General features: G+C 41.7%; 1 protein-coding gene across 5 annotated transcripts; it reads left to right on the top strand.

Annotated features, from left to right (window-relative positions):
- Positions 1-347: 347 nt before the first annotated feature.
- Positions 348-24156, top strand: cpne1 (copine I). Of its 5 annotated transcripts, XM_047582141.1 has the most exons (17): positions 376-487; positions 3521-3589; positions 15198-15329; positions 15435-15614; positions 16383-16457; positions 16620-16691; positions 17293-17376; positions 18806-18895; positions 18987-19085; positions 19170-19256; positions 19569-19628; positions 20154-20287; positions 20393-20447; positions 20559-20613; positions 20974-21107; positions 21203-21439; positions 21898-24156. In XM_047582141.1, the coding sequence occupies exons 3-17, from the start codon at positions 15198-15200 to the stop codon at positions 22009-22011; spliced, it is 1608 nt and encodes a 535-aa protein (XP_047438097.1). In that variant the 5' UTR covers positions 376-487; positions 3521-3589; the 3' UTR covers positions 22012-24156. The 5 variants fall into 5 exon arrangements, with proteins under 5 accessions (XP_047438093.1, XP_047438094.1, XP_047438092.1 ...); XM_047582138.1 differs by lacking the exon at positions 3521-3589 and having other exon boundaries at positions 363-487; XM_047582140.1 differs by lacking the exons at positions 376-487; positions 3521-3589 and adding an exon at positions 13981-14273.
- The last annotated feature ends 639 nt before the right edge of the window (positions 24157-24795 follow it).

Here is a 24795-nt window from a genome sequence, read left to right as displayed (position 1 = left end):
CTTGCTCAAGATACTGGACAAAAGAGAATTAATATGTGGATGAAATGATAGAGGGGAAATTTTGAAGGGACTGACTTCATATATTTGGGTTAATTGTTGTGAAATTTCCCAAATAAAGAGATATATGTTAAAGTAAATTACATTAAATTAGGTGAAGAGACTTTTTTCTTTTTTATGACAATTACCCGTGATGATTTTCCACATAATGAACATTCATAAAACACGTTAATTAAACTTATTTGCCCTGTTTCATAAAGTGTTGATTTGCCATCAACAAACCTAAATTTGGATACAGAAATGAACCCTCTTCCACCGACAGGGGGCGTTAACGCTCTGACGGCCAGAAGGCCCCAGCTCCATCTTCTCGCGACATCTCGTTTGTCATCGCGGTGTTTGCGCCATTTCGTGCAGTAGCAGCCTGCAGAGAGAGAAGAAAAGACCAGCGTTCATGAATTAAACCTCACAGTGTTTGTTGACAAATTTCTCGGTAAGAATCAACTAGCGGCAGCCCTCGCAGTGTCGCACTCACGTCGTGAGCCGAGCGCGACGTGAGCCGCTGAAAACACGCAACCTGCTCGCTGCTCCGCTCCAACACACACAATACACACACACATACACAAAGACAGGTTTACCACCAGCTAGGTCGCTAACGGAGCGTTAGCATGCTAAGTAGCTAACCTGCATCCTGTATTTCTGCTGGAAATAAGCTAGTTAGCCATGACTTGTATGTAAAGACTAAATACTGAATATGTTTGCAATATAATACCGGGTTTAACATAGTTAGCTAGGCTTATTTATGAAAATGCTGTCTTGTCCGTAGCCAGTTAACAGAAGCTTAAATGAATGCATTTTTCGTTGCAGGCTAGTCCGTGTTCTTGCACTGTATTTATGGCGTGGTAGGATTAGGAGGGTTTGTGAGTTGGATTCCTGAATAATTGCGTGTTAAGCTCAGTTCCGGCTTCACTGGAGGAGGTGGTTGGCCCCTGACCACAGGTAACCACAGACACAAGCCACGCCCCGGGTTTTGACGTCCCAGGCCTTCAATCATGTGTGGTGATGATGAGCGGTTAGTTTATTTTTCAAGATGACTGACATTCACCATTGAGACTGTCCGGGGAGGTTTCCTGGTACAGGTGCAGTGGTGTTTTGACTTTAGCCCCTTTCAGACATGATGTCCTTTGGACCAAGTGTACATCATACATAAACAGACGTGTAATGTTGTTGTGATTTTTAAGAAATCTCATCCTGCATCTTGCTAGTCACCACTGTAGATTTGTAAATAAACTAACTGAATTTAATTTTTTTTTTATCTTGGACATGTTTAATGCGATCTGAAACATTATGAAGGCTCTGCATGGAGCATGCACGTGTCATTATGTTGCATTCATTCTACGACTGTATAAATTTACAGAATGACCAAATCTGACCTGGTAACACTGGAGACAAGTCGCTCTTGAATTATCACTCATTGGCGTTGATAATGTGGTCATCCATTTATCAAAATAACTGGCGAATCAAGCGCATTTGATTGATTTAACACAGCAAAAGTTGAAGCTCAACAACGATCAAATCTTTGGTTTCCATGGAAAATAAATTTGGAGCTTGTTGTGGTTGTGGTGGTGTGAACACAACACCACAGTTGCATCCTGTTTAGGTTTGTAAACATCATAAAAAAACATGAGACAGTCGTAGGAAATTTCCATTTCCGAACATTCTTATAATAAGGTGCATGTCTGAAAGGGGCTGTAGTTGAGTTGGTGAATGGTTTCCTGTATGATGGTTGCGTGCCAGGATTATAAAGCAGTGGAGTTCTTGAAATAGATGGTAGAATACATTTACACAGCTACAGTGAAAATGGTTGAGTGCTCTTGTCCTTGTTATTCCAGATGCCTCTTCATTGTCCTGATTTGGACTCGGTGTTGAGAGTGTAAAGCTCTTGGTCCTTGATGTTGAATAGACTCTGGTTGTGTGTTATTATGTATCTGTAGTGTTGCACAATTCTACTTCGTTTGGCAGTTTTTTGAGGTTGATGTCATGCGTGGGCATTTATGTGTTTCTTCCAAGTGATCAATTAAGGCAGTGTTTTCCTCTTTGATATTGCTTTCTGGCTGTTTATAGGGGGCTGCTTTCTATCTCTTATCAGCTGCATTGTGTTTCCTTGTTTGTGCCAGCGTGAAATGAGGCTTCAGTTTTCACCTTGCTCTGAATACTTGAGTTATTTCTCTTATTATTAGCTCTTGTCTTTTTTTCTCCTCTTGCTGTGTTTTATCCTTTTGCTGCTGCTGATGTTTCACAGGCTTTTGGTAGTTTGACACCAACATGTGACGAGGGGAGATGATGCCCAGGTTGAAAATGTTGATTTGAAGAAGCCTTCGATGCTTTGCTTATCACCTGTTGGCAACTTGTCTGTGCTGAAGTTGAATTCTGCTCTTATTGATGATAATATTGATGTCAGGTATGATGTTGAAAGGGCAATGAGCTGCGGGCCACATCCTAACATACAGACTTTAAATGTTTGTATTTTCAGCATTTTCAACAATGATTTCAAGACGCAGATTGATTGAAGTATCAGTTCATCTAGGTCTGTGGTACACAGGACTTCGGGAGCAGCAGGCATTGCTCCAACTGCTGTTTGCTCATCTGGACACAATGTTTTCTAATGTTTAATTCCTCTTGCTGCTGTCCTTTGTGCAGTGCTGGCAATCAGTTGCTGATGTTGCTGTGGTTTTCATAATGCTAATATTGCTGTGGTCGATGATGCTAATGTTTCTTTGGTTGACGTGTATGTCAGGTTCTCTTACTCTTCTTTCAAAGTGTTCATGATGTTGCTCCTACTGCTCTTGTTGAGACGTTGCTGCTGTTAACATGATGCTTATGTTTTGTTGATAATGTGTTGCCTGTTTGCTGGTTGGTTTCCCATATTGTGGTATTTTACAGCCAGGTATTAAATTGCTGCATGCTGACTTGATGACGCTTGAGGATGCAGATCTCTGATGATGTTGGCTGCCTGGTTGCCAGATAGGTCCAGGGCTGTTGCTTGGTTTTTGTCGGATGGTGTTTACATGTTGTAATGTTTTTTAGCTGGTTGTTGAGATTAAAGTAGCTTCTGTTTGTGCCTAGCTTGTTTTTTGTTGTAGATGGCGTGTTTTATTCATGATGAGCTTTGGTATTGGGTAGGTTTTGCACCTTTGTTGTCAGGTTGGAAAGCGTCTGCTTTCTATAATGTCAATTTGTTGTTTCAAAAGTGTAATTTTTCAGATTCTTGAGTTTAGTGTACATTTCAATGTTGTGTTGAGGCCAAAACAACATATGTCACACAATACTTTTAACATACCTTTTAACATTTTGAGTATAATTACGAGCTAGCTACACTGATGAAACACATCCTCCCAGCTGTTGAAAACAGCAACTCCCAAAGCTGTCCTGTCCCTAAAACTTACTGTCAGTCTCTTGTCTTAAAGGTTGAATTCCATCAAGATGTTTTGAACAGGAATCTTTGTTTTTCTGACCTTTTCACCAGGTGTCAGTATCCTGCAGAAATCATCTGTGTGTAACTCAGTGAAACTATACACACTGCTTAGTTGCATTGGTGAGTTGCATGAGATTCATGAAGGTTTACTATTGCACGAAATATTTCACAGTCAAATATACTTGCCATATCTTTGTACTGCATGGTAGACAAGCGTATAGTGTTAATGACCTAGCTATTCGGTAATATATAGGGGCCAATGCGTAAAACAGCTCTAATGAAATTGACGGCTTCAATCTTCAAATTAATTTGTTTGACAGTGGCAGCTGACATTTCATCATCTCTTTCAATTTTGAATTATTCCCACTTTGGAATTGGGCTTTACATATGGTTAGGTGATACAACAAGCACTTCATTTGAAATATTCTGTGTATTTCCAGCAAAACTATTGTTTTTGTGTTTGTGTGTGTGTGTTAGCCTGGTATTACTTTAGGTTCAGACAGGAGACCCAAGCACAGTTTTATCACAAATCGATTCTCACCAGACATTTGGCTCCTCAGCTCTATATAGACGAGATAATGACTTCATAAATTTACTGTGTAAAACATTTTATATGGTGAACTGTTGGCTACATGTAAATCACCTTCATGTGGGCTAAAAAAAAAATCAGGGAATTGAAATTGAAACTCCTGGAAAAGGGCAGGAAAAATCAAAGGGTTTGGCGATCATGTGACGCTTATTTTCGAACTTATCATAATTAGATTATTTATATCATATATTTTTATATATATTGTATTGACTCGTGGAGACAACAGTTTGTTGCTGTGGATGGGTGGAACTATAGAGGGTATGCATTGCAGTGGCAACCGGCACTGGGGAAATTGTGGATTATCAAATCATATTAAGAGCAATTGGACTCAACGCTGATCCATATGAACTAGTATGGATTTGTAAAAGTGGACTAGCCTCAGTCAGTTAGTTTAAGTTAGTTTTAGTTCAGTTGTAATTAGTGTACCTAAATAAAAGATGTTAAAGCCAAGAGCTTTACTGGCAAGTAACGTTAACCATACAATACGGTAGCGTCCAACTGGACGTTAAAAGATGCCAAGGAGTAATCACAAATCAGTTTATTATTATTCCATTTATTGTTTTATTGTTAGTTATTGGTGGAACTGAAATAGTTACTGTCGGCCATAACTTCACCAAAGCAACAACATCGGCAAATTTATCTGACAGCCCTCCAGAACGTACCTTAAGAAGTAATTTATGGCATGATCAAAAATACAGCATAAATTAAGATTACCTGACACTAAATGTGAATCACAACGCCCGATTTCTGTGCCTGGATTGCAGTTGTTTCTTTGTGATGGAGCGATCCATTTACTTCTCTTTTCTTTGGCAGTTTGAGATATCTGTAAAAATAAGATAAGATAAGATAGTACTTTATTGACCCCATTGGGGAAATTGAAATGTTACAGTAGCACAACAGTAATAGGAAGAAATTAAAGAATTAAAGAAGTTACATAGGACATCAACATTAAACAGGACAACAGGCAACAAGCAGCAAAAACTACAGTACAGAAAGTGACAGCAGTTGTGGATAAAGTGACCGTGTAAGTATGCTACATATGGGCTCAGTGAGGTCAGAGCTGTGTGCTGTTCACACTGCTGTTGCACAGTCTGATGGCAGTGGGCACAAAGGAGCATCTGAAGCGTTCAGTTTTGCTCTGGGTGGGATGATCCGCTGGCTGAATGAGCTGCCCATCAGCCACAGCTCATTGTGCAGAGGGCAAGAAGGATCGTCCAGTTTTGCACAGATTTTGTCCTTCACCCTCTTCTCTGACTGTTTTTTTTTTTAAAGCTGTTGATACAGTCAATCGCGAAACAGCTCTTCCCCATTTTTTTAAATTAATTTTACAATTTAGATGCTATTAAAGCCTGTGATTCAAATTAATGCAGCTAATCTCTACGCTCAACTGTCACTTTTTGGCACTCAGTGGCTGTAACCACGGAGACTTCGCTGGCTGTGAAGTCACGTGCATACCCTCTATACATCGAAAACTGAACTGTCAAATTGTCTAACATGGCAGCAAAAGAAGGTTGGCAGCCCTTTGTAGCACTTCTGCCTCCTATCTGAATCTGGTGTTAGGTTGAGGTAATTTACTGATACACAGAAGGAACACAATCTATGCAACTGCAATAAAACAAAGTGCGCTAATGCTGAAACCTGATAACATTTGCTGGATCAAGTAAAAGCTGTATGGGCTGTTATTTTACAAATCAAACAGACTTCGCGCAGAGGATTTATAGAGTGTGACCTGACCATGGTGCATGCTTTCTTCAGAAACTTTTTTCGGCATATTTGGCTACCTGTCAAAAAGTTTGCTCAGATTCAGCAATGAAAGATATAGCAGATGGCAACTGTTTTGGACTGTTTAAGCATGTGACAAAACGTTTTGGAGACTTAAAATTCATAATATGTGTCGTAAAGAGAATGTACCATCGGCACCGCATCAACTCTGAAATTATCGAGTGTCCCTCTGAGAATTTTCTCTTGTTCATGCCCCTTTGTTGAAATCTGTGCTATTCCTCCACTCATTTCCTGTCATGTATCTTTACAGCACAAATTATTGATTCACTAAAGCTATAATAATGACTATGATTGCTTCTGTTGTGGTCTAACATAAAATGTGGCGTGACGCATGGTCTCATAATATTTTGTAAATTAAGGATATTTTTATCATACTTGTAGAGAGACTGATTTACTTGAGCTTTTTGTCAGCTTCTCTTACATGTTGAAACATTCCCCGAAAAATTCCCTACTAAACACCACTGGTTTCCAGATGTCGGAACCCAAAAAAGGGTGTGTTAACTTTTAAAATGGTCTCTGGGTTTTTCTGAAGCAAATCAAGTCTAAGCAGTGTTGACCTTTCCTCCATTAATTTGCTTGCAAGGTCACTATCTGAGTATACTGAGAACATCAGGAAACCACTGGTCTCCTTTTTCTGCTCTTCATCTGATGGTAGTGTTGCTTTCTCCCCAGGTTGTAGGGCTGTTGTTTAGCAGTCAATATGGCAGTAGTCATCAGACTGCAAGGTCTGCCCATAGTGGCTGGCACCATGGACATCAGACACTTCTTCTCTGGCCTCACCATTCCTGATGGGGGAGTGCACATCGTTGGGGGTGAACATGGTGAGGCCTTCATCGTCTTCGCCACTGACGAGGATGCTCGACTGGGAATGATGCGAACAGGCGGGTCGATTAAGGGGTCCAAAGTGTCCCTGTTGCTTAGCAGCAAGACAGAGATGCAGAACATGATTGAACTCAGCCGCCGCAGATTTGAGGCTGGGGCTGGGGCTGTGGAGATGGCTGCACCTACAGCAGGTAATGCCAACCGACAAGGTGGTGCTGCACCCATACCCACAGTGCAGTCCGGGGCGGGGGGGAGAAGCAGTAGCCATGGAAACCAGGGTTTCAGTAACACCCCAGTCTCTGTAACGGCAGCAAGCTCATCTCAGGAGCCACCGAGCAACAAGGTAGCAGCCAGCTTGGCCAGCATAGTGCCCAGTTTCGCCAACAGCTACAGCTCTGCTCCCACTATCACCACAGCTCTAGCATCACTCAATGCAGGTCCCCCACCCATGCCTCCCCTTCCTAGCATGACTTCCATGCCCCCTGTACCCACACTACCCACCATTCCAGTTCCTCCTCCAGTGTCTTCTCTCCCACCTGTCCCTACTGTCTCCCCACTTTCCCAAGGACCGCCAGTACCTCCTATGTCCCACCTCCCCCACATGTCCTCCCTACCTCCATTTAACCCCTCCTTGCCTCCCCCAGCAGGCCTGGGCTCTGCCCTCCCTCTTGGAACCCACAACCCCATGCTCTTCAATCCACTTTCCCCCCTGGCCTCACTTGGACTTCAGGCCCATATGAAGGCTGCTGCTGCTGCCGCCCAAGGGGCAGGAGTGGCTAGTCCAGATGAGTTATTTGTTTTCCTGCAGAACCTCCCATTCTCCTGCTCAGAGATGGAAGTCAGGGAATTTTTTAGGGGTCTTGGTGTGGATGGGGTTCGTTTGCTGAGGGATGGTCAGAGTCGGCCAACTGGCAGGGCTATGGTCAAGTTCTTCTCTCCCCATGACAGTTTTGAAGCTGTGAAGCGCGGAGGTGGAATGATGGGCCAAAGATTCATAGAGATCACCCCGGGCTCAGAGCGTCAATGGGTTAGCCTGACCGACAGCGGGGCAGGCCAGGTTCCTCACAATAGTAGCAAATCAAACAACAATAACGACTCACAGGACCAGCAGCACCGCCGTGGTAATGCTGGATCAGGAGGCAGGGATCAGCGTGGAAGGTCACGATCTCCACACCGGCAGGAATTCTGTGTCTACCTAAAGGGCCTTCCATACGAAGCCGACAAGAAACAGATAAAGGAGTTCTTTAAGAATTTGGCCATTGTAGAGGACAGTGTCTATATTGCATATGGGCCCAATGGGCGAGCTACAGGAGAGGGGTTTCTTGAATTCAAATCAGAACAGGACCACAAGAGTGCTCTGGGAGCTCACATGCAATACATGGGCTCCCGCTTCATTCAGGTTCATCCAATAAGCCGTAAGGGAATGCATGAAAAGATTGATTCCATCCGCAAACGTGAAGCAGCACAGGGTGATGGCAAGAACCAGGATGGCTTGAAAGCACCTAGGAATTGCGCGCACATCACCAACATCCCATACAATGTCTCCAAGAAGGATGTTCGTGCCTTCCTGGAGGGAGTGGGCCTCTATGAGGATACCTTGAAGGTCCTGACAGATAGCCATGGCAACGGTCTTGGCCAAGCAATTTTCCAGCTCCAAACTGAAGAAGATGCTCGCAAAGCTGAAAGACTGCACCGACAAAAACTCAATGGCCGTGATGCCTTTATCCATCTAGTGACGTTTGAGCAGATGAAGGAAATTGAGAGAAATCCTCCTCCCCAGAACAAGAGGGGCCAACGCAACCAGAATCAGCAGAATCAGAATCAGCACCAGCAAGCCCAGCCTAGTCCTCAGACACCTCAGATCAACCCATTTGCTGGGATGAGTGGAGAGGAGTTTAACTTCCTCAGAAACACCATGGGGAACCTCAACAGTGCCCCTTTTGTAACTCCATTCTCTGCACCAGGGAATGGACTGGCAGGCCCTCCTCCTCTCCCTCCACTGGCCACAGGACTGGGGGATGTGAATCTGGGCGTGGCTCCACCACTAGTTGCAGGCCTTCCCGGAGCACCAATCTTGGAACCACCAGGCTTTCGTCCTGGTGCTGCAGGTGGAGCTCCGTTCAGCCAAGATGGACTGAGAGGCTTAGTACCCTTTGACAATGCCAACAGGAAAGGAGGTGGAGGAGGACAGAACCGGGGGGGAGGGGCCAACAACAACCAGGGACGTCCAGGAAGCGGGGCAGCTGGTGGACAGCAGGTGTTCACTCCAGGGGCTGAAGGTCTCCGGAACCAGCCTGCCCCTGGAGGTTCAAACAATCCCAACAATCAACGAGGTGCTGCTGGCCCGACAATTGTAAAGCTTCAGAACATGCCATTCACTGTAACTGTGGATGAGATCATGGACTTCTTCTATGGCTACCAGGTGCTGCCAGGATCAGTGTGCTTACAATTCAGTGAAAAAGGCATGCCGACTGGTGAAGCCATGGTGGCCTTCCAGAACCACGAGGAGGCCACTGCCGCAGTCATGGACCTCAATGACCGACCTATTGGTGCACGAAAGGTCAAGATAAGTCTGGGTTAGTCCCACAACAAACTGTACATGACATTTGACATTTGCTTGGATCAAGGATCCAGGTGAAACACAGCAAGCGTAATCAACACGTGATTCTGGTCTAAACCCAGACGTCAGCAGCCCTATTTGGATCTTTCCCTGCCAATTGACTGTCAGTCATAATTAAAGCTCCTCCCCTGAGCGTAGCTATTGGCAGGTAAGCCCCGCCCTTCTGCAGTCTGTCTGACTGTAATCCAGACTTTGCTCTTTTCTGCAGCTGCTCCACTGACTTGGTAGCACAAACTGATGACGGTTACGATTATGATCATGATTTCGGCAGGACCTTTCTTACCTGTTTTTCAAGACAGTGCAGCTTTTTTTGTCAAATCATGTCTAGAGTTGACACATGAAACGCACTCACTTGTTTTGTTGCTATGGTAACACGATGATTGTAATGTGGTGGACACGCATTGTCGCTATGTGCGCTTAAATGTGCTGTGCTGCTGTGGTTTAAATTTGACTCCTGCTCTGTTGCTATGGTAATATCTTAACATTCTCTGTTGCTATGGTATTGATGAGCACATACAAAATGGTGCCGTGTTTAAATGTCTATGTTCTGTTGCTATGGTAACACCATGACCTGTCGCTACACTAAAATGTTCATGTTGTCTCTTGCTATGGTAAAAATCTGTTGCTATGGTTAAACATGCTTTAAGTGAAAAGCCTTTCTACTGCAGTGCACCGTTGCTATGGTCAAGTCTTCACATTCCATGTTGCTATGGTAAGATTATGATTTAAAAAAAAAAAAAAAAAGCTATGTTGCCCCGATCAAATGTTTGTGGTCTGCTATGTTGAAATGTTGACATGTACCATTGCTGTGGTAAAAATTATACTGACGTCAAGCTCTATTGGCGACACTGTTGCTATGGTAAAATGTTGATTAACTATGTTACATCAGTTTTCTGTTGCCGTGAAGAGGATGTGGAATTGACAGGTTGCTGACACATGACTTGTCTTGTAAATTGGGGCTGCTGAATTGTTTCCATCTGTCACATTTTTATGCTGTTTGAATAATGCCATCCATCAAACCCACCTTTTCCACAGCACATGCTCTGTAGGTGTTTGGACTGTGGAGCGCTGAGATAAAGTCTGTAGTGTTTTTAGTTTGGTAGCTTTTTGTTGTATGTATGTTTGATAATGATTTGGATGTTTCCACCTTAAACTTCATTTTCTTTCTATTGTCAGTGTGCACAAACATGTATGATCGAATAACCATACATAATGTGGAGTCTCCTTTGCTTTGGTTAATAAAGGGACGTTCCTCACCTGCGATGCGCCTTCTCTGACTGTCTGCTCTTCACTGTCTGATGACGGCAACTTGTCTGATTATGGATTAAAGTCTCTTATGCTCTCTGTATTTGAAACCTGAATGGAAGACTGGGTTTGTTTTGTTAAAGATATAGATTAACTGATGGGAGCGCCATTAATAGGAGGTATGTCTCAGTTAATTAGTGCTTTCAGAAAATTTAGTTACATTAAACTCCCAAGTAGCTCAATAGCTTTTATGTTTTAGCCAAACAGTAGCTGCTTTGTGGTCTTGATGTTGACAAATCTGAACTTAAACACATTTTAACAGTAATATAGGAACTTGACCAAGTGAATGAGCTTTTTGGTTGGTGAATAAAAGACCAATCAGAAGACCAACAGAGAGTGAATTGTTAGGACACTAATCATGTAAGAACCCCACAACTGGGCTGATAATGGCTTTATATGATATTGACAGACGTAACACGTCATTAGGATTTTATTATGGGACATGTCTCAATACAGAGAAAACATATCTCTCCCCCTAATTGAATACTCCTACAACCAGAGCCATCTTATTGTAAATACACTCTTTACAGAAGTTGCTCTTCTGTCCACCACCACCTAAAGGATTGGACTGAGCCGGCAAAGATCTTCAGAACTTCAGACCGACTTTCCCTGCCCATTAAAATTGCGTACAGATTGTAGACTGGCTTCCTGGCCACCATAGTACCGTAAGTCTAGAATGAAACAAATACTGAAGTTAAGTAAGAAACAGTATATCAGTGCAGCATATTAGTGCAGGTGGTTAAAGTAGTTTAGAGCTGTAGGAGAATGTAATAATTTTGTTAGATTTCTCCTGGATCTTTTCCATTCATCACAGAGACAACATATGCTTTACACTACAAAACTTTAACACCTAATAAATTGTGGTTGCAGCCAGTCGCTGCACCTACTTATGAAACTTGGGCTTCTAAGTGATTCAGAACATACAGTAAAGTGTAGTTAGATTTGTAAGCTGCTCCATAGTAATAAGACTGCTTTTAATTTCCCAACAAAGTGTTCAGGGAGAGAAATGGTGCTCTTATTGAGCGGTCTGTTATTCTGAAGTCAGCATTTGAGATCACGTTTATGTCAAAACACGTCGTACTATAAGAATAGTAGGTCTTCGGCTTCCATATTAGTGGGACTCAGTGGTCATCTTTCATGTTCCCAAACACAACAAAATTCTAACAGAATCCAAGCAAAGCAGAATAGGATGAGACTGTTACCAACATCTTCTATCCAGTTATGTTCTGACTTCAACATTAGTTACTGCAGCTGCTCTGGTCTCCGGGTATGTGCTTCATTCAACAGTTCTTTCTCTACACGCAGGCTCTCTTATACGTTTTGTAATATTAGAAAGCATCAGTGGAAGTAATTGTGTCTGAAGAGGAATCGTCTGCTTTCAGGAAATGGTTAACCTCCAACCAGGTACAACCGAATGTGCATGCATTGTTGATGTTCGTGTGAGTGAGGCAGGCCACAATAAAGTGCAGAGAAACTGAAAAAAACAAAAAAAAAAAAATAAAAAATGGTGGTTGGTTATGAAGATCGCCAGTGTTGTGCAGTTGCTGTGTGGAGAGAAGGGAAATGCATTTGAATAAGGAAAGGAAACGATAAAAGGTTTCTGCAAGGGAGCGTGTCTGAGTAGAGTGAATCAGCGGGTGCACGTTGGATAGAGTTAAAATTGTTGTTTATCATTCGACTACTGAGCACCCCCTCCCCCCTCCTGATTATTAGACAGAAAGGGCAGATGTTACAGGTGAGGGGCTGACACAGAATATGCCAATTTAAAACATGAGAAACTAAATGATTAATCAGTTGTAGCCGGTAAATGTAGATTAGGTCAGTCGTGAAATGAAATAATGATTTCAAAAGGAAAATGGCAGTTGCCACGTAGTGCACTGTAGAATAGGCAAACCTGTAGCTGGAAGATAACCAGCGCATGACTCATGTTATTGGGCAGATGATGTGTTTAGATAGAGGATATTGTTGATGGTAGCCTCCATTGTCAGTGCAGTATGTTGACACTGTACTTAGAGTGCTTGTTTTGCAATTTTTATCAGGTAGCTGAGGAAGGTGGTGTTTCTCTCCAAAATGAGAGTCTTTGTTGTAGGAGCTGTGCATGTGTGATTTACAGGCTTTAACAAAACTGTCGTGCCCCACATGTGGCACAGGACTGCGTTTTTGTGTTGCAGTCATTCTGCTCTGCTAGTTTTTCCGACTCCAATGCAGTTTTGCTGCACAGAATGAAAAAATTAAACTTTATTGTTCTCTGTGGTGACGTTGGCTTTGATCTCTTTTATTATCCCTCCCTCTACGCTTTAATTATCGCGTATTACAATTTAGACTTTCCAGTACTTCATCAGCTACGTCAGAGAAACATTGTGGCTGCAGTCGCACTTCCTGTCAAAGACTCTGCTCTTCACAATAAAAGCCTAGAAGCTTCGTTGGAATGTGTTTTATCCTTCACTGTGAAGTTTCCTATTTAAAAAGATCTTCACTAAAGATCCTCTTACTTTCATTTCTTGGTGGTTTCATTCGGTGGCATCTTTCTTATTACAGGTTTTGTCATTTGTTATGGAACAAATATAACTAAAATGGACCAAACTCAATCTGGTATGTAGGACCTTGAGATTAGGGTTTCTGTTTGGCCAACCTTTGAAGTGGCATATTGGGGATCTTGACTAACAAATCCCAGAAAGCATAATGAATAACTAAATTGTGTTTTGTTAAAGTTTGTCGTAAAGTCACCATTATAGGTCTGCAATTCATCTTTGATTTGATAAATAATTCTTAATACCAGTGCTGCATACAAACATTCTGAGACGTCCAGGGGCCTGTTTGATTTGTACAAAACATGTAATCTATAGTATACATTGTATTATTGTCCTACATAGTTGTCTATTGAGGAAGCAGCCTCGGTTCTTTGTGACTGGAGGGACTGTGGATATTTGTCTTCTGGTGCTTCCCTGTTTAAGTTAATGGAGCTGTGGCCTGTGTTTTGTCTGGGTTTCTGTTGTCACTGTGATTGTTATGATACTGACCAAAATGCTTACAGACAGCATATTTAATTCAGAAGGAATAAGTTGTGGCTATATTGAATTTTCTTGGCGCAAAGTCGGTCTGTGTTGTTCAGTTGGAAAATTACAAATCATAAAAACGTGTGCGCATATATTTCTGTTGGACTGTTGACGTGATAAAAATGGATTTTGTGAAACTATGCCTCACGAACGTTTGCGGTATTTGGCGCTTTTATTCTGAAGGAGCTTGGCGGGAAGTACTTTCTCTGCTGGCTTCAACATTGGGAGCTGGGAACGTCAGTGTGATTCAAGGGGGCGTGACCAACAGAGGTTTCGTCCAATCAGAACACGGTCTTGCAGCCTACTATCCAATCAGAACACGGTTGTGTAACTTCCTGTCCAATCAGCTCCCCCTGTCATGGGTGCCGCTCCCTGGTAGTAAAAAAGCTGCAGTCTGAAGACATCCAGCATCTGCTTTCTGCTCGAATTACAGCCTCAAGAAGCTCTAATAATTGAAAATTTGAGTAAATACTCGTTGAGGTCGCGTTTTATTAACGCTTATTGGTGTTTAATCCAAAGGAAAGGCGTCGTTTCCTGTTCCGGATTGTGTGGGAGTGGTCGTGCCCAGCCTTCTTGTTTGCCCGTGTGGTTTGAAGAAGATTAAAAAAAAAGTTTACCGGTTCTAATAAGGTGATTTACTAAGTTTATATTGACATAATTTTGAAGGCGTGTGTGTGTGAGGGAGAGGGAGAGCTTGTGTTGTGTGTTAGTGTATTACAAACCGTGCTGTTTAAGGCTGAGTGGTTTTACTCCTTCCATTCAAACTGATACTTTAACTTCAGGTGCTGCAGTTTAATCCAATTACCAAGCAAACATCTAAATCAGAGGGACTGAAATTAGCAACAGATCAGGTGCAGCAGAGTCGCCTAAGAGCTTAATTTGACAAGTGAATAGATTAGGTGTACCTGGAGATACCTGCACAAAGGTGGACATTTTCTGATGGTTTGTGTTCATGTCAGACGTGGTTTTGGTTTAGTTCAGGACAGAACTACATTACTTCTGCTTTTCCCAGTTTATTCACATCCTCTTATGAAAATATGTAGCTGATCTTGAAGGAGATTGTACTTGTCTTCGCCTGTGCATCCACCATCTGTTGGAAGCCTCTTTTGTATGAGGAACATTTGTGTAGTCGTTAAGCTTTATCTCAGGAGATAACGGAGGCCGTATGGTGCACCGTGCTGCATGCTGCACTTAATGTAAATGAGAGGTTATTTCTTCAGGTGGTGCAAGGGTGAAGTAGTTTAAGTGTCTATAAGTTCGACTGGAGTTTGGACAATCGTAGCAAGGTTTTGTTCCTCCAGGCAGAATGTGAAGTTATTCAACCAGACGGTCCAGTTCCTCTAAACATTTAGTTTAGGGCCACACTGGCAGACAAACGAGCTGGGAAAGTCGCTGTATATTGCGTGTGTACACCTTCAATAACAGATTCAGCAAAAATCCACCTTTTTAATTCCTTAAAGCAAGAAGAGACTTATTTACACATGTAGTTGTTTTTCTTCAACGTTTAATCTTCTGAAGTTGTTCTGATCTAAGCGTCTCTCTGCTCCCCCCCAGATGGCGACAGACTGTGTCACTAAGGTGGAGCTGAGCGTCTCCTGTACCGACCTCCTGGATAAAGATGTCGGCTCAAAGTCTGACCCTCTGTGTGTGCTGCTGCAGAAGTCAGGAAAAGACAGCTGGACTGAGGTAACATCGCCCCACAGGCTATATGCACCTTTGTTTTATTGTGCATTTATTTTCATGCTAGTTCAATGAAACCAAACCCCCTCCCCTCGTGTGTGTCTGCCTCAGCTGGGACGTACTGAGCGTCTGAAGAACACCTCCAGCCCGTCCTTCAGTCAGCGCCTCAAAGTGGATTATCACTTTGAGACGGTTCAGAATCTGAAGCTGGGCGTCTACGACATCGACAACTCCACCTCTGACCTCGGTGACGATGACTACCTGGGAGGGGTGGAGGTAACGCTGGGACAGGTACGCAACAAACATGACCAGGCTCAACACAAAAACAAAATACCTCGCTTAGTAGAAACATTTTTTTTTTAATTTCCTGATTCCCTTCCCCCCTTTTTTTTTTTTAAAATGTTTTTAATCCTACAGTATCCCCGTATTTTAAAAGCACCTAGGTTTGTGCAGATCCCTGTAAACCTTACAAGTGGAGCTGAGTAATTAACATCTTCAAAGGCCTGCTGCTGATAATGTCTTTCATCTACGACATACCTACCAATTACTTCTTAAACAACAAATCATTTTATCATTTTGTCCTGAAAGGGTCAGAGAGTATTACATCTAGATATTGAGTTTTCAGTTAAAGAAAACCAAGGAAAATAACAAATCCTCCCGTTTGAGAAGCTGAGGTCTGAATATGTACAGTAGAAGAATTTGCAGCGTGATTTCCTGTGTTAACTCCCTCTGGAGGTCATTATGTTTGTAGTGTCTCTGCTCTCAGTTAATGTTGTTTTCAAAAATCGTGACACTGTATTGATTCATCATTTGATAATCAGGAAGTAATCAGAAAATATCCACAGATACTTTATGCATTCTTGCAACAAGTCCTTAGTTCGTCCAGGATAGAAAAGATTATTAGAGTCTTAGGTAGAAAAGTGTTATTAAATCTACACTGCCCTCTACTGGACAGACTGTAGATGGATTGACATCCGGAGTCCAGAATAATTCATGATGCTGGATTGGACTCAGATGATGATGTTGTCGTCTCCTCTTGTGTGCATGTGTGTGTTGCAGATAGTTTCCAGTAAAAGTCTGACCAGACCTTTGCAGCTGAAGCAAGGAAAACCCGCAGGGAAAGGAGCCATCACGGTATGTACTGTGTGTGTGAGATTGTTTTATTTAAATCTAAAATATAAATTGTGATTACCTTGTAGTTTTATCCACAGTTGGGCCATAAAGAGTCAAATAATAATAATACTGATGATAATGTGGTTCCTGAAGTGAAGCGTGAGTGCGTTTGTGTGTCTGTAGATCACAGCTGAGGAGATAAAGGACAACAGAGCCATTGTGTTGGAGCTGGAGGCTAAAAACCTCGATAAGAAGGTAACATTCATCTTCCTCTTCTCCACATAGTCATCAAGGTCTTCTGTTTTCAGTAACTGATACTGACATAATTAATCAGGTTGCACTATTAAAGCTCAATTAACAACATAGTGTGTCTAATATTTAGGAGCGGAGCTGGATGAGAAACTATGAAGGGACCAGTGCAGAGACAACAATACTCAGTTAAATTTGCCTCATTTAAACTAAACCTCCCAACCCTTTGTTGAAGATGTAGCTTAGAGTAAAACACATGTTTGGCCTCAAAATCTATAACTTCTGAATATAATGTAGGTCATACTTTCTTAATTCATAGGACTAGTTTCTTAATGCATCCATCAATAATTTAAATCTTACTTCGTGGCTTTGTAAACAAAACTGAAACACACACTGCAGTGAGTGCAACATAACCCAGAACAAAAGACCAACATGTCTATCCGGTCCGGCTGTTTCCTCCAGTCTGCCCAGGTTAAAAACCTGCTTTGCTCTTCACATGGCTGAGGAAAACCAGTCATCTGATCTGTGCTGACTGTCTCTTATCTCGTCTTGACATGTTTAAGTGCAGTGACTGAGGTAGCAACAATGTTGTCTTCTGTCTGTACAGGACACGTTTGGGAAGTCTGATCCATTCCTGGAGTTCTTTAAACAAGGAGATGGTGGAAAGTGGAAGCTGGTCCACAGAACAGAGGTAAACACAAACACACTGCTTCTCTTCACCTCATCATGTTTTAAACCTGATTCTGAATTAAAATCACTGGAAACTGACACATTTTGGTGCTACAGAGACATAGGTTTGGTTAATGGCAGACCCTAAACAAATAACAAAAGTTCGGACGTATCTGAAGTCTGATGCTTATTTTCAAAATGCCTGAATCAGCCCCGATACCAATCCCTAGTTTTTAATAATTACCCTGGTACAGAAAGAAAACACCTGCACTGTGAAATAATGAAACAGAGAATGAATCTCCACTTTGACTTTGTGTGTATTTATATGTAGAAATGCCACATGACACACAATACACGTTAAGGACACATCAACACATTCAGACCAGACAGTATGAATGTGTTGATGATCAGTATCACTATACCAATAACAGGAGTCCACGAGCTGTGTGATTGTGAAGGTGCTGTTAAAGTGCTGCAGATGTTTGTCAGACAAGAAGAAAGTCTCTTATATTCAGAATCAAAATCACTTTATTGATCCCAGGGGGAAATTACTTTTCGTTACAGCAGCTCCAACCCAAAGTGTACCAGTGTTTAGAACAAAGAGCAATCAGAATAAGTAAGAGAATGTAAAAAATATAGGAAATATATATATAACAATATGTGCAAGTATAAGTGAAGTGAACCTGTGTTCTGAGTTATTGCTCTACAGAGAAAAAATATTGCACATATAAGGAAATATATACAAGTGTATGAAAATAATGAAGTTATGCATGTGTTATTGCATAATCTCAGGATCAGTATAGTTATAAACATGGATTATAGTTATAAACATTATTGCACATAGTAATTCATGTTCACCTCATTTACTTTAAAATCTCACCGTTCCATATTGAATGATTTCATAAAGATGTCAGGGACAAAATCTGAGAATACAACCAGGGCATATTTAAAAACATCGTATCCAACATTACAAAAGGATCTTTGTGCAAAAACAAATGGGGAAATTCCACCCTGATACATTTTCAGTGATTGGAAAAAAAAATACTGCTTTAGATGGGACAGAAGTATTGCACAAATACTGAGTCCCCTAGTATACAGGGAATGTGTACTGGTATATGAGATGAGGTGAACATGAATTATTGCACATTAATGAATTATTGCACATTAAATAAATAATATGGTTCTACACCCTCAGAGTGAGGAGTTGTACAGGCTAATGGCCGCCGGCAGGAATGATGACGCTCTGTGGTGCATCGTGGTGTGATAAGTCTGGTGCTGAAAGAACTCCTGTGTCTGGCCAACGCGTCATGGAGTGAAGTTCATTAAATTCAGTCAGATATTTGATGAACAAGCAGAGAGACACAACCTTGTTCTTGTTTCAGACACGAAGTTAAAAGACTAAATAATGAGTCGGGGTAATTTGTTCTTTCTGTTTGTGTTCTTGTGTGTAGGTGGTGAAGAACAATCTGAATCCCACCTGGAAAAAGTTTACTGTTCCCCTGCAGACGTTCTGCTCCAGTGACCTCGACCTGCCACTGAAGGTTCCACCAATAAGAATCATAATGATCATAATAATCAATCAAATCTTCAGCTGTTCCACTGAATCTCTTCCTCCTCCTCCTCCTGCTCCAGGTTGATTGTTCTGATTACGACAGCGATGGATCTCATGATCTGATTGGTTCCTTCACCACTAAAGTGTCTGAACTGCAGAAAGCTGCACATGGTTCACCGGTGAGTTCCTCAAACCACAAACATCTTTGTTGTGTTGGACGGTCAGAGGTTTATTAATAAACCGTCTGCTGTGTTTTCCTCCAGGTGCAATTCGACTGCATCCACCCTGACAAACAGAAGAAGAAGAAGAGCTACAAGAACTCTGGAGTGGTCTTAGTGAAGAGCTGCAAGGTAGAGACTACATTACCCAGAGTTCTCCTGTTGAAGTTGCCGGTTGTGATATATGGAGGGGCTTTTACTGCAGGGAAAAAACTTTCTCTACCACCACAATCATCATGCTGATAGTGACCTTAGACCTTTTTATTTTCAAGTGAACTGGCCACTTTGTCAGTTTATAGCTTCATGTGTCCAGTTTCTGTTGATGTTAATGTTGCTTTTTAAGTGTGTATCAAATCGTGTTCAGCAGCTAAGGCTTTTGTGCATCACCGTCTGTTATATTGTATAAAACCGATAAACTGATTGATCTCCTGTGTTTGTGTGCAGCTGGAGGCTCAGTACTCCTTCCTGGACTACGTGATGGGCGGCTGCCAGATCAACTTCACTGTGGGTCAACATCACGCACTCGTTTTAATTGTTTTATTTTAATCAGATATACAGGGCTCAAATATTTACAGATATGGTTTTCATGGCAAGATGTTTTGATATTTTGATATTCATCATCAGCCAGAGTCCTGATCCAAACTTTATTAAACCAGATCTCCTCCTCTGGAGATTCATAGAGGCTTTTCTTAGCTTGTATTCTCTTAGATCACATGTGCACTGTCCGACAGGATTAAGTCCATTAAATAAAGGTGTCAGAGCTGATTTAGTGAGTTCTCTTTAGTAGAAGAAGAAGAAGAAGATGTTGACGATGGCAAACGGCATTAAAACAGAAGAGGAAGAGTTTTGACACGTGGTTTATAGCAGAAGTAAAATAAATAACTAGAAAAGACCTTGGCTGAAGTCCAATAGCAGTCATTTAAAAAACACGATCGACTCCGATAAAGATCAGGACACCTCTAGTTTATAGACTGCTTAGAATAGCATGTGAATAAAAGCTATAGATTAATAAAAGCCTCTATGTCGCAGGTTGGGATCGACTTCACCGGCTCTAACGGAGACCCTCGTTCACCCCAGTCTCTCCACTACATGAGTCCAGATGGTCTGAACCAGTACCTGTCTGCCCTGTGGTCTGTGGGTCAGGTGGTCCAGGACTACGACACGTTAGTGAACGCTCAGTTCTACCTCTTACATCACAAGCCCTGAACACACACCCTATAAAGTCCTTACTCTGTCTAACATCAGTTGTTTTGTGTTTCCTGTTGCAGTGATAAACTCTTCCCGGCGTTCGGTTTTGGAGCCAAACTTCCCCCAGACTACCAGGTCAGCTCTCAAAAAACCAACCAATCACCACACAGCTTTAAACAGCATCTGACAGCAAATACCCTTTGAACCCGTTTGGTTTGTCACACTGTTGTGTTGTTCATCCTCCAGGCGGCGCACCATGAGTTTGCCCTCAACTTTAACCCAACTAACCCTTACTGCCAAGGTACACACACATTGTTCAGTATTTGACTAGTGACCCATGTGATTTGTCATTGATAAACTTAATATGATAATATTTGTTTGTGTATACCTGTATAAATCTCTTAATAGTATTTATTATTTAAGAATCGTCTCTCTTTTCTGTGGGAATGATTCGGTTTGATTTCCATAACAAAAGCCATTTGATATTCTATATGGAAGAATTTAGGTGAACACATGAAAAGGTTTCTGATTTTGGCAGTAACTGCTGAACATACGGGCGTTTCAAGTCCCCGCTTTGTTTTTTCTCCATGTTTGTTTAGATCGTCTCAGAAGCTCAACAAATACAGAATATTTTCACGTTCCTCTGCTCTGTTTCTCTCAGGCATTCAGGGGATTGTCGAAGCCTACAGGATGGTTTTGCCTCAGCTCAGACTCTCTGGACCCACAAACTTTTCTCCTATCATCAGCCACGTCGCTTCCATCGCCGCCACCGCCGCGCAGGCTGACAGCGCCTCGGTGAGGACACGCACAAAAACCACACAAACCAAAAATAAAACATCAACACGCGCGCTCAAATCAGAGTTTGACCCGTGACTGCGCTGTCTCCACAGCAATACTTTGTCCTCCTCATCCTCACCGACGGCGAGATCACAGACTTTGACCAGACCAGGGACGCCATAGTTCGGGCGTCGCGGCTTCCCCTGTCCATCATCATTGTGGGCGTGGGACCGGCAGACTTTAAGGCCATGGAGCTTCTGGACGGAGACGACGGCAAACTGAAGTCGACGGTCGGGGAGGCCGTCGCCAGAGACATTGTCCAGTTCGTCCCGTTCAGAAAGTTCAAAGATGTAAGTCTCTGTGTGTGTTCGTATTTAATGACTCGTTTTTAAATAATAGGATCAAAAATGAGGAGGCATCCGTTGTGGGACCAGGTCAAATTTCATGCTAAAAGACTTAATTGGGAAATACTTTTCCCTGTAGTATTCTGGCTTGTCCACATGGTGTTGACCAAACTACAGACGGGCAGTTCCCCTGGTGGTTTGTGAATGAACATTAGTCGCTGTGAGAGGAGTTTAGTTACCCAGAAGTTACCCTGTGTTACTTTGTGACCTCTCAGACAACCATGTGTCTTGTTTTGGAGTGAAAGAACAAGTATAATCACTTTCTTCCATTCGTTTTTGTGGGTTCTCTTTGTATACTTTTCAAAAAAATGTGTAAAATTGTTTGTTTTCCTACATTTTATGCATTAATGTCAAAAGATCTGAAGGGTAAACGTTTTAAGGCAAACTTTCTCTTTCTTGTCCAGGCTCCAGCGTCGGCTCTGGCTCAGTCTGTGCTCGCCGAGGTTCCCAACCAACTGGTCTCTTACTTCAAAATGAGAAACCTCGACCCACCTAAGAAAGCCGCTCCCAAATCCTAGACCACCACCTGCGTTCCCCCTAAACCCATAGGGACCCATCCTTATCTCATTCCAGACCCAGATCATTCTCCTTCGCTCGACCTCCAATCACAAAACTGACCAATCCTTCGCAGACCAACCTTATGTGTCAACCAATCACAGAGAATCACTCCTCTGTACGCCAATCATTGTTTTTTTTAAATTTGTTTTATATGATCTTTTTCTTTCTCTTCAAATAGCATAATCATAATGATATACTATATATTCCTCCTGCTGCTTCCATTGTAACTATGCAGATCACACATGTTTGGTAGCATGTGTATAATAATCACGCACACACACACACACACACACACACACACACACACATGCCGTCGGCCATATTTAGATCCCACCGCCACAATAGCAGAAGAAGGTTACAGATCAGCTTCGATCTTGTGTTTACACTGAAAAGGCAACTGGTATTATCGCATTTGTTTCCATACAGATTTATCTTTGCAGCCTCTAGTGGACGTTAGAGGAACCGCAGCTACTTGCACTTCGCCACAAACATCAGCGTTGCCATAGTGACACCGTGCGCCTTGACCAGCTCTGTGTGTGTGTGGCTCTCTTTAGCTTTATCAATCAGGTGCCAATACTTTGCACTTAGCCATTGCACGAAATGCTGGAAAATTGTATTATGGATGATATTATATACTCTTTATATAGCTTTAATTCTGTAGCCTTAATATGAGCTTAACTGTAGCCTTAACGTAGGCGTTAGAGTAGCCGCTATGACTCCGCTCAGCAGCTTCTCCCTGAATGTTTCTGGACCGTTTGTTGATGATGCCATATTCACTCCCAGCGTAGAGCTCACCACCAGACAAGTTTCACACATTGTTCACAGGTCAGACATCACATCAGGGAGTCATCTGTTAATTGTCTAATCAGCAGGAATGAGATCCAGAAAGAGGCCATAGACACACACAAAGAATCAGATGGGCCTCATGCTGCTGAGGTACAGATTGATGTCCTTTGCCATATTATATTAAGGAAAATAGCAACAAGAGAACAAATAAAAATCTAACCAAGTGAATCATTAATAATCATGAAATGCAAAAAGTAAAGACGGTGTCTGAGAGTAAAGTGCCTTATTTAACAAACCCTCTGACATTAACTCTTTAGGCTTGAAGTTTTAGGAGTAGAAAAGACAAAATTCAGATTTAAGACTGAAAGTTGTTTTACTTTCACAGAACTTCTGCCTGAAATTTCATCATTAAAGCCAAGAACTTTCCTGGGGACGAAAATCCTTTACTGGAATTTCTTCTGCCTGAGTTTAACTCTTCTCTCATTCATACACAGGGAGACATTTGGTGTGAATTTGAGACGAGGAGCAAATCAAACTAAAGCCATTGTTATCTAGTGTTGAACTGACTAATCCTGAAAAAGGCAGAAGGGCCCATTAGTTCACTGAAAAGTTCTCAGCCATTAAGTTGCTAGAATGTATTTACAGGATTTGTCTGGTGGACGTATCTCATGACTGAGGAGCATCTCACTTAAAGGCTGTTTTATTTCTACCAAAGACTATCTGATACTGGAACGACCCGAATACACAAATGGTATCAAAATGTGTCAAAACTCATTACTGCAGCTTGGCCATATTTAGTTTTTTATCACTAAAAGACACTGCTGTCAGCTTTTCACCTGAAACCACTTAAAAACTCATTAGTTTCTGATGCCTTTATTACACATTATTACAGAGAAACAATGAGAGGGAAACAGAAAATTAACTTGAACAATTGTGGTCAGCATTGCAACATGTAAAGCTTGATTAAAATCACCTTTCAACCACTTCTAATCATTGTAGATGTTCAAGAAAACAAATAAAAATGTTTCAGTTACTACGAAATAATGATAATTCTTTCTTTTCTTTTCTTTTTTTTTTTAGATCTTTACTGACCTGTGGGAATTCAGATATTTGTATTTGTTTATTGTTTGTAGCTCTGTCGTTTATGTTCGACCATCTTCATTTGGGAACAGTCTAAGGTCATTTTGTCAAACATATCAGTTCTGTATTTTTAGTTGAAACTGTGTTTTTTGTCGCTCAGCTCACATTCAGGCTTGTTTGTTTTTGTATCCATTTTGTCAGTTTTCTTGTATTCAAAAATAAAGACAAAAACTAATTAAGTTCTTTACTTTCTCATACATTGTTGCAGAGAAGTTTTGAGTGAAAGTTTGGTTATCGGTGAGGATGAAAGTGTCGCTCTGGAGAATCAATAATACCGGAGTTCCTGTTATCGTCATAATATTTATGATCATCATCGTCTTCTCCTGCTGATTCTTCCTCTTTTACTTCTTCAAAAATGAAGAAGCAAATATTTCAACCTTCTGAGACCCTGTGTCCTCATATGTGGACATTAAGTTTTCATCTGAGATCTGTTGTCCTCCTAAGTGGACGCTTTAGTCTGACATCTAGTGGTAGCAAAGGGTCAATACGCAAGTCGGTGTCAGGACACGATAGTGGGCCGAATCATTCTTTAGGAGATCACGGGACAAAAATGGACAAGATAGAAAACCTCATCAGATTCTACGGTTGAAACTTGTTTATTCTTTTTAACATTTCTAGTTTGATATGATGCACAAATTTAACAAATTCTGTCAAAAGTAACAAGCTACGATATCGCTAATTGGCAGGTACTTGCTTGAGGACGTTGGGATTTCATTGTTTCCAATTCTGTGTAAGGAATTAAAATAAAAATAAGTTTTATGTATTGTTACATATTGGTGATAATCAGAGAAACAGTCCCTGTGTCCACATATGAGGAC

This window comes from Mugil cephalus, chromosome 4, assembly GCF_022458985.1.
Source record: "Mugil cephalus isolate CIBA_MC_2020 chromosome 4, CIBA_Mcephalus_1.1, whole genome shotgun sequence".
Lineage (NCBI taxonomy): Eukaryota > Metazoa > Chordata > Actinopteri > Mugiliformes > Mugilidae > Mugil > Mugil cephalus.
Note: the sequence above shows the minus strand (reverse complement) of the source record. Positions and strands in the feature narration are given on the sequence as shown.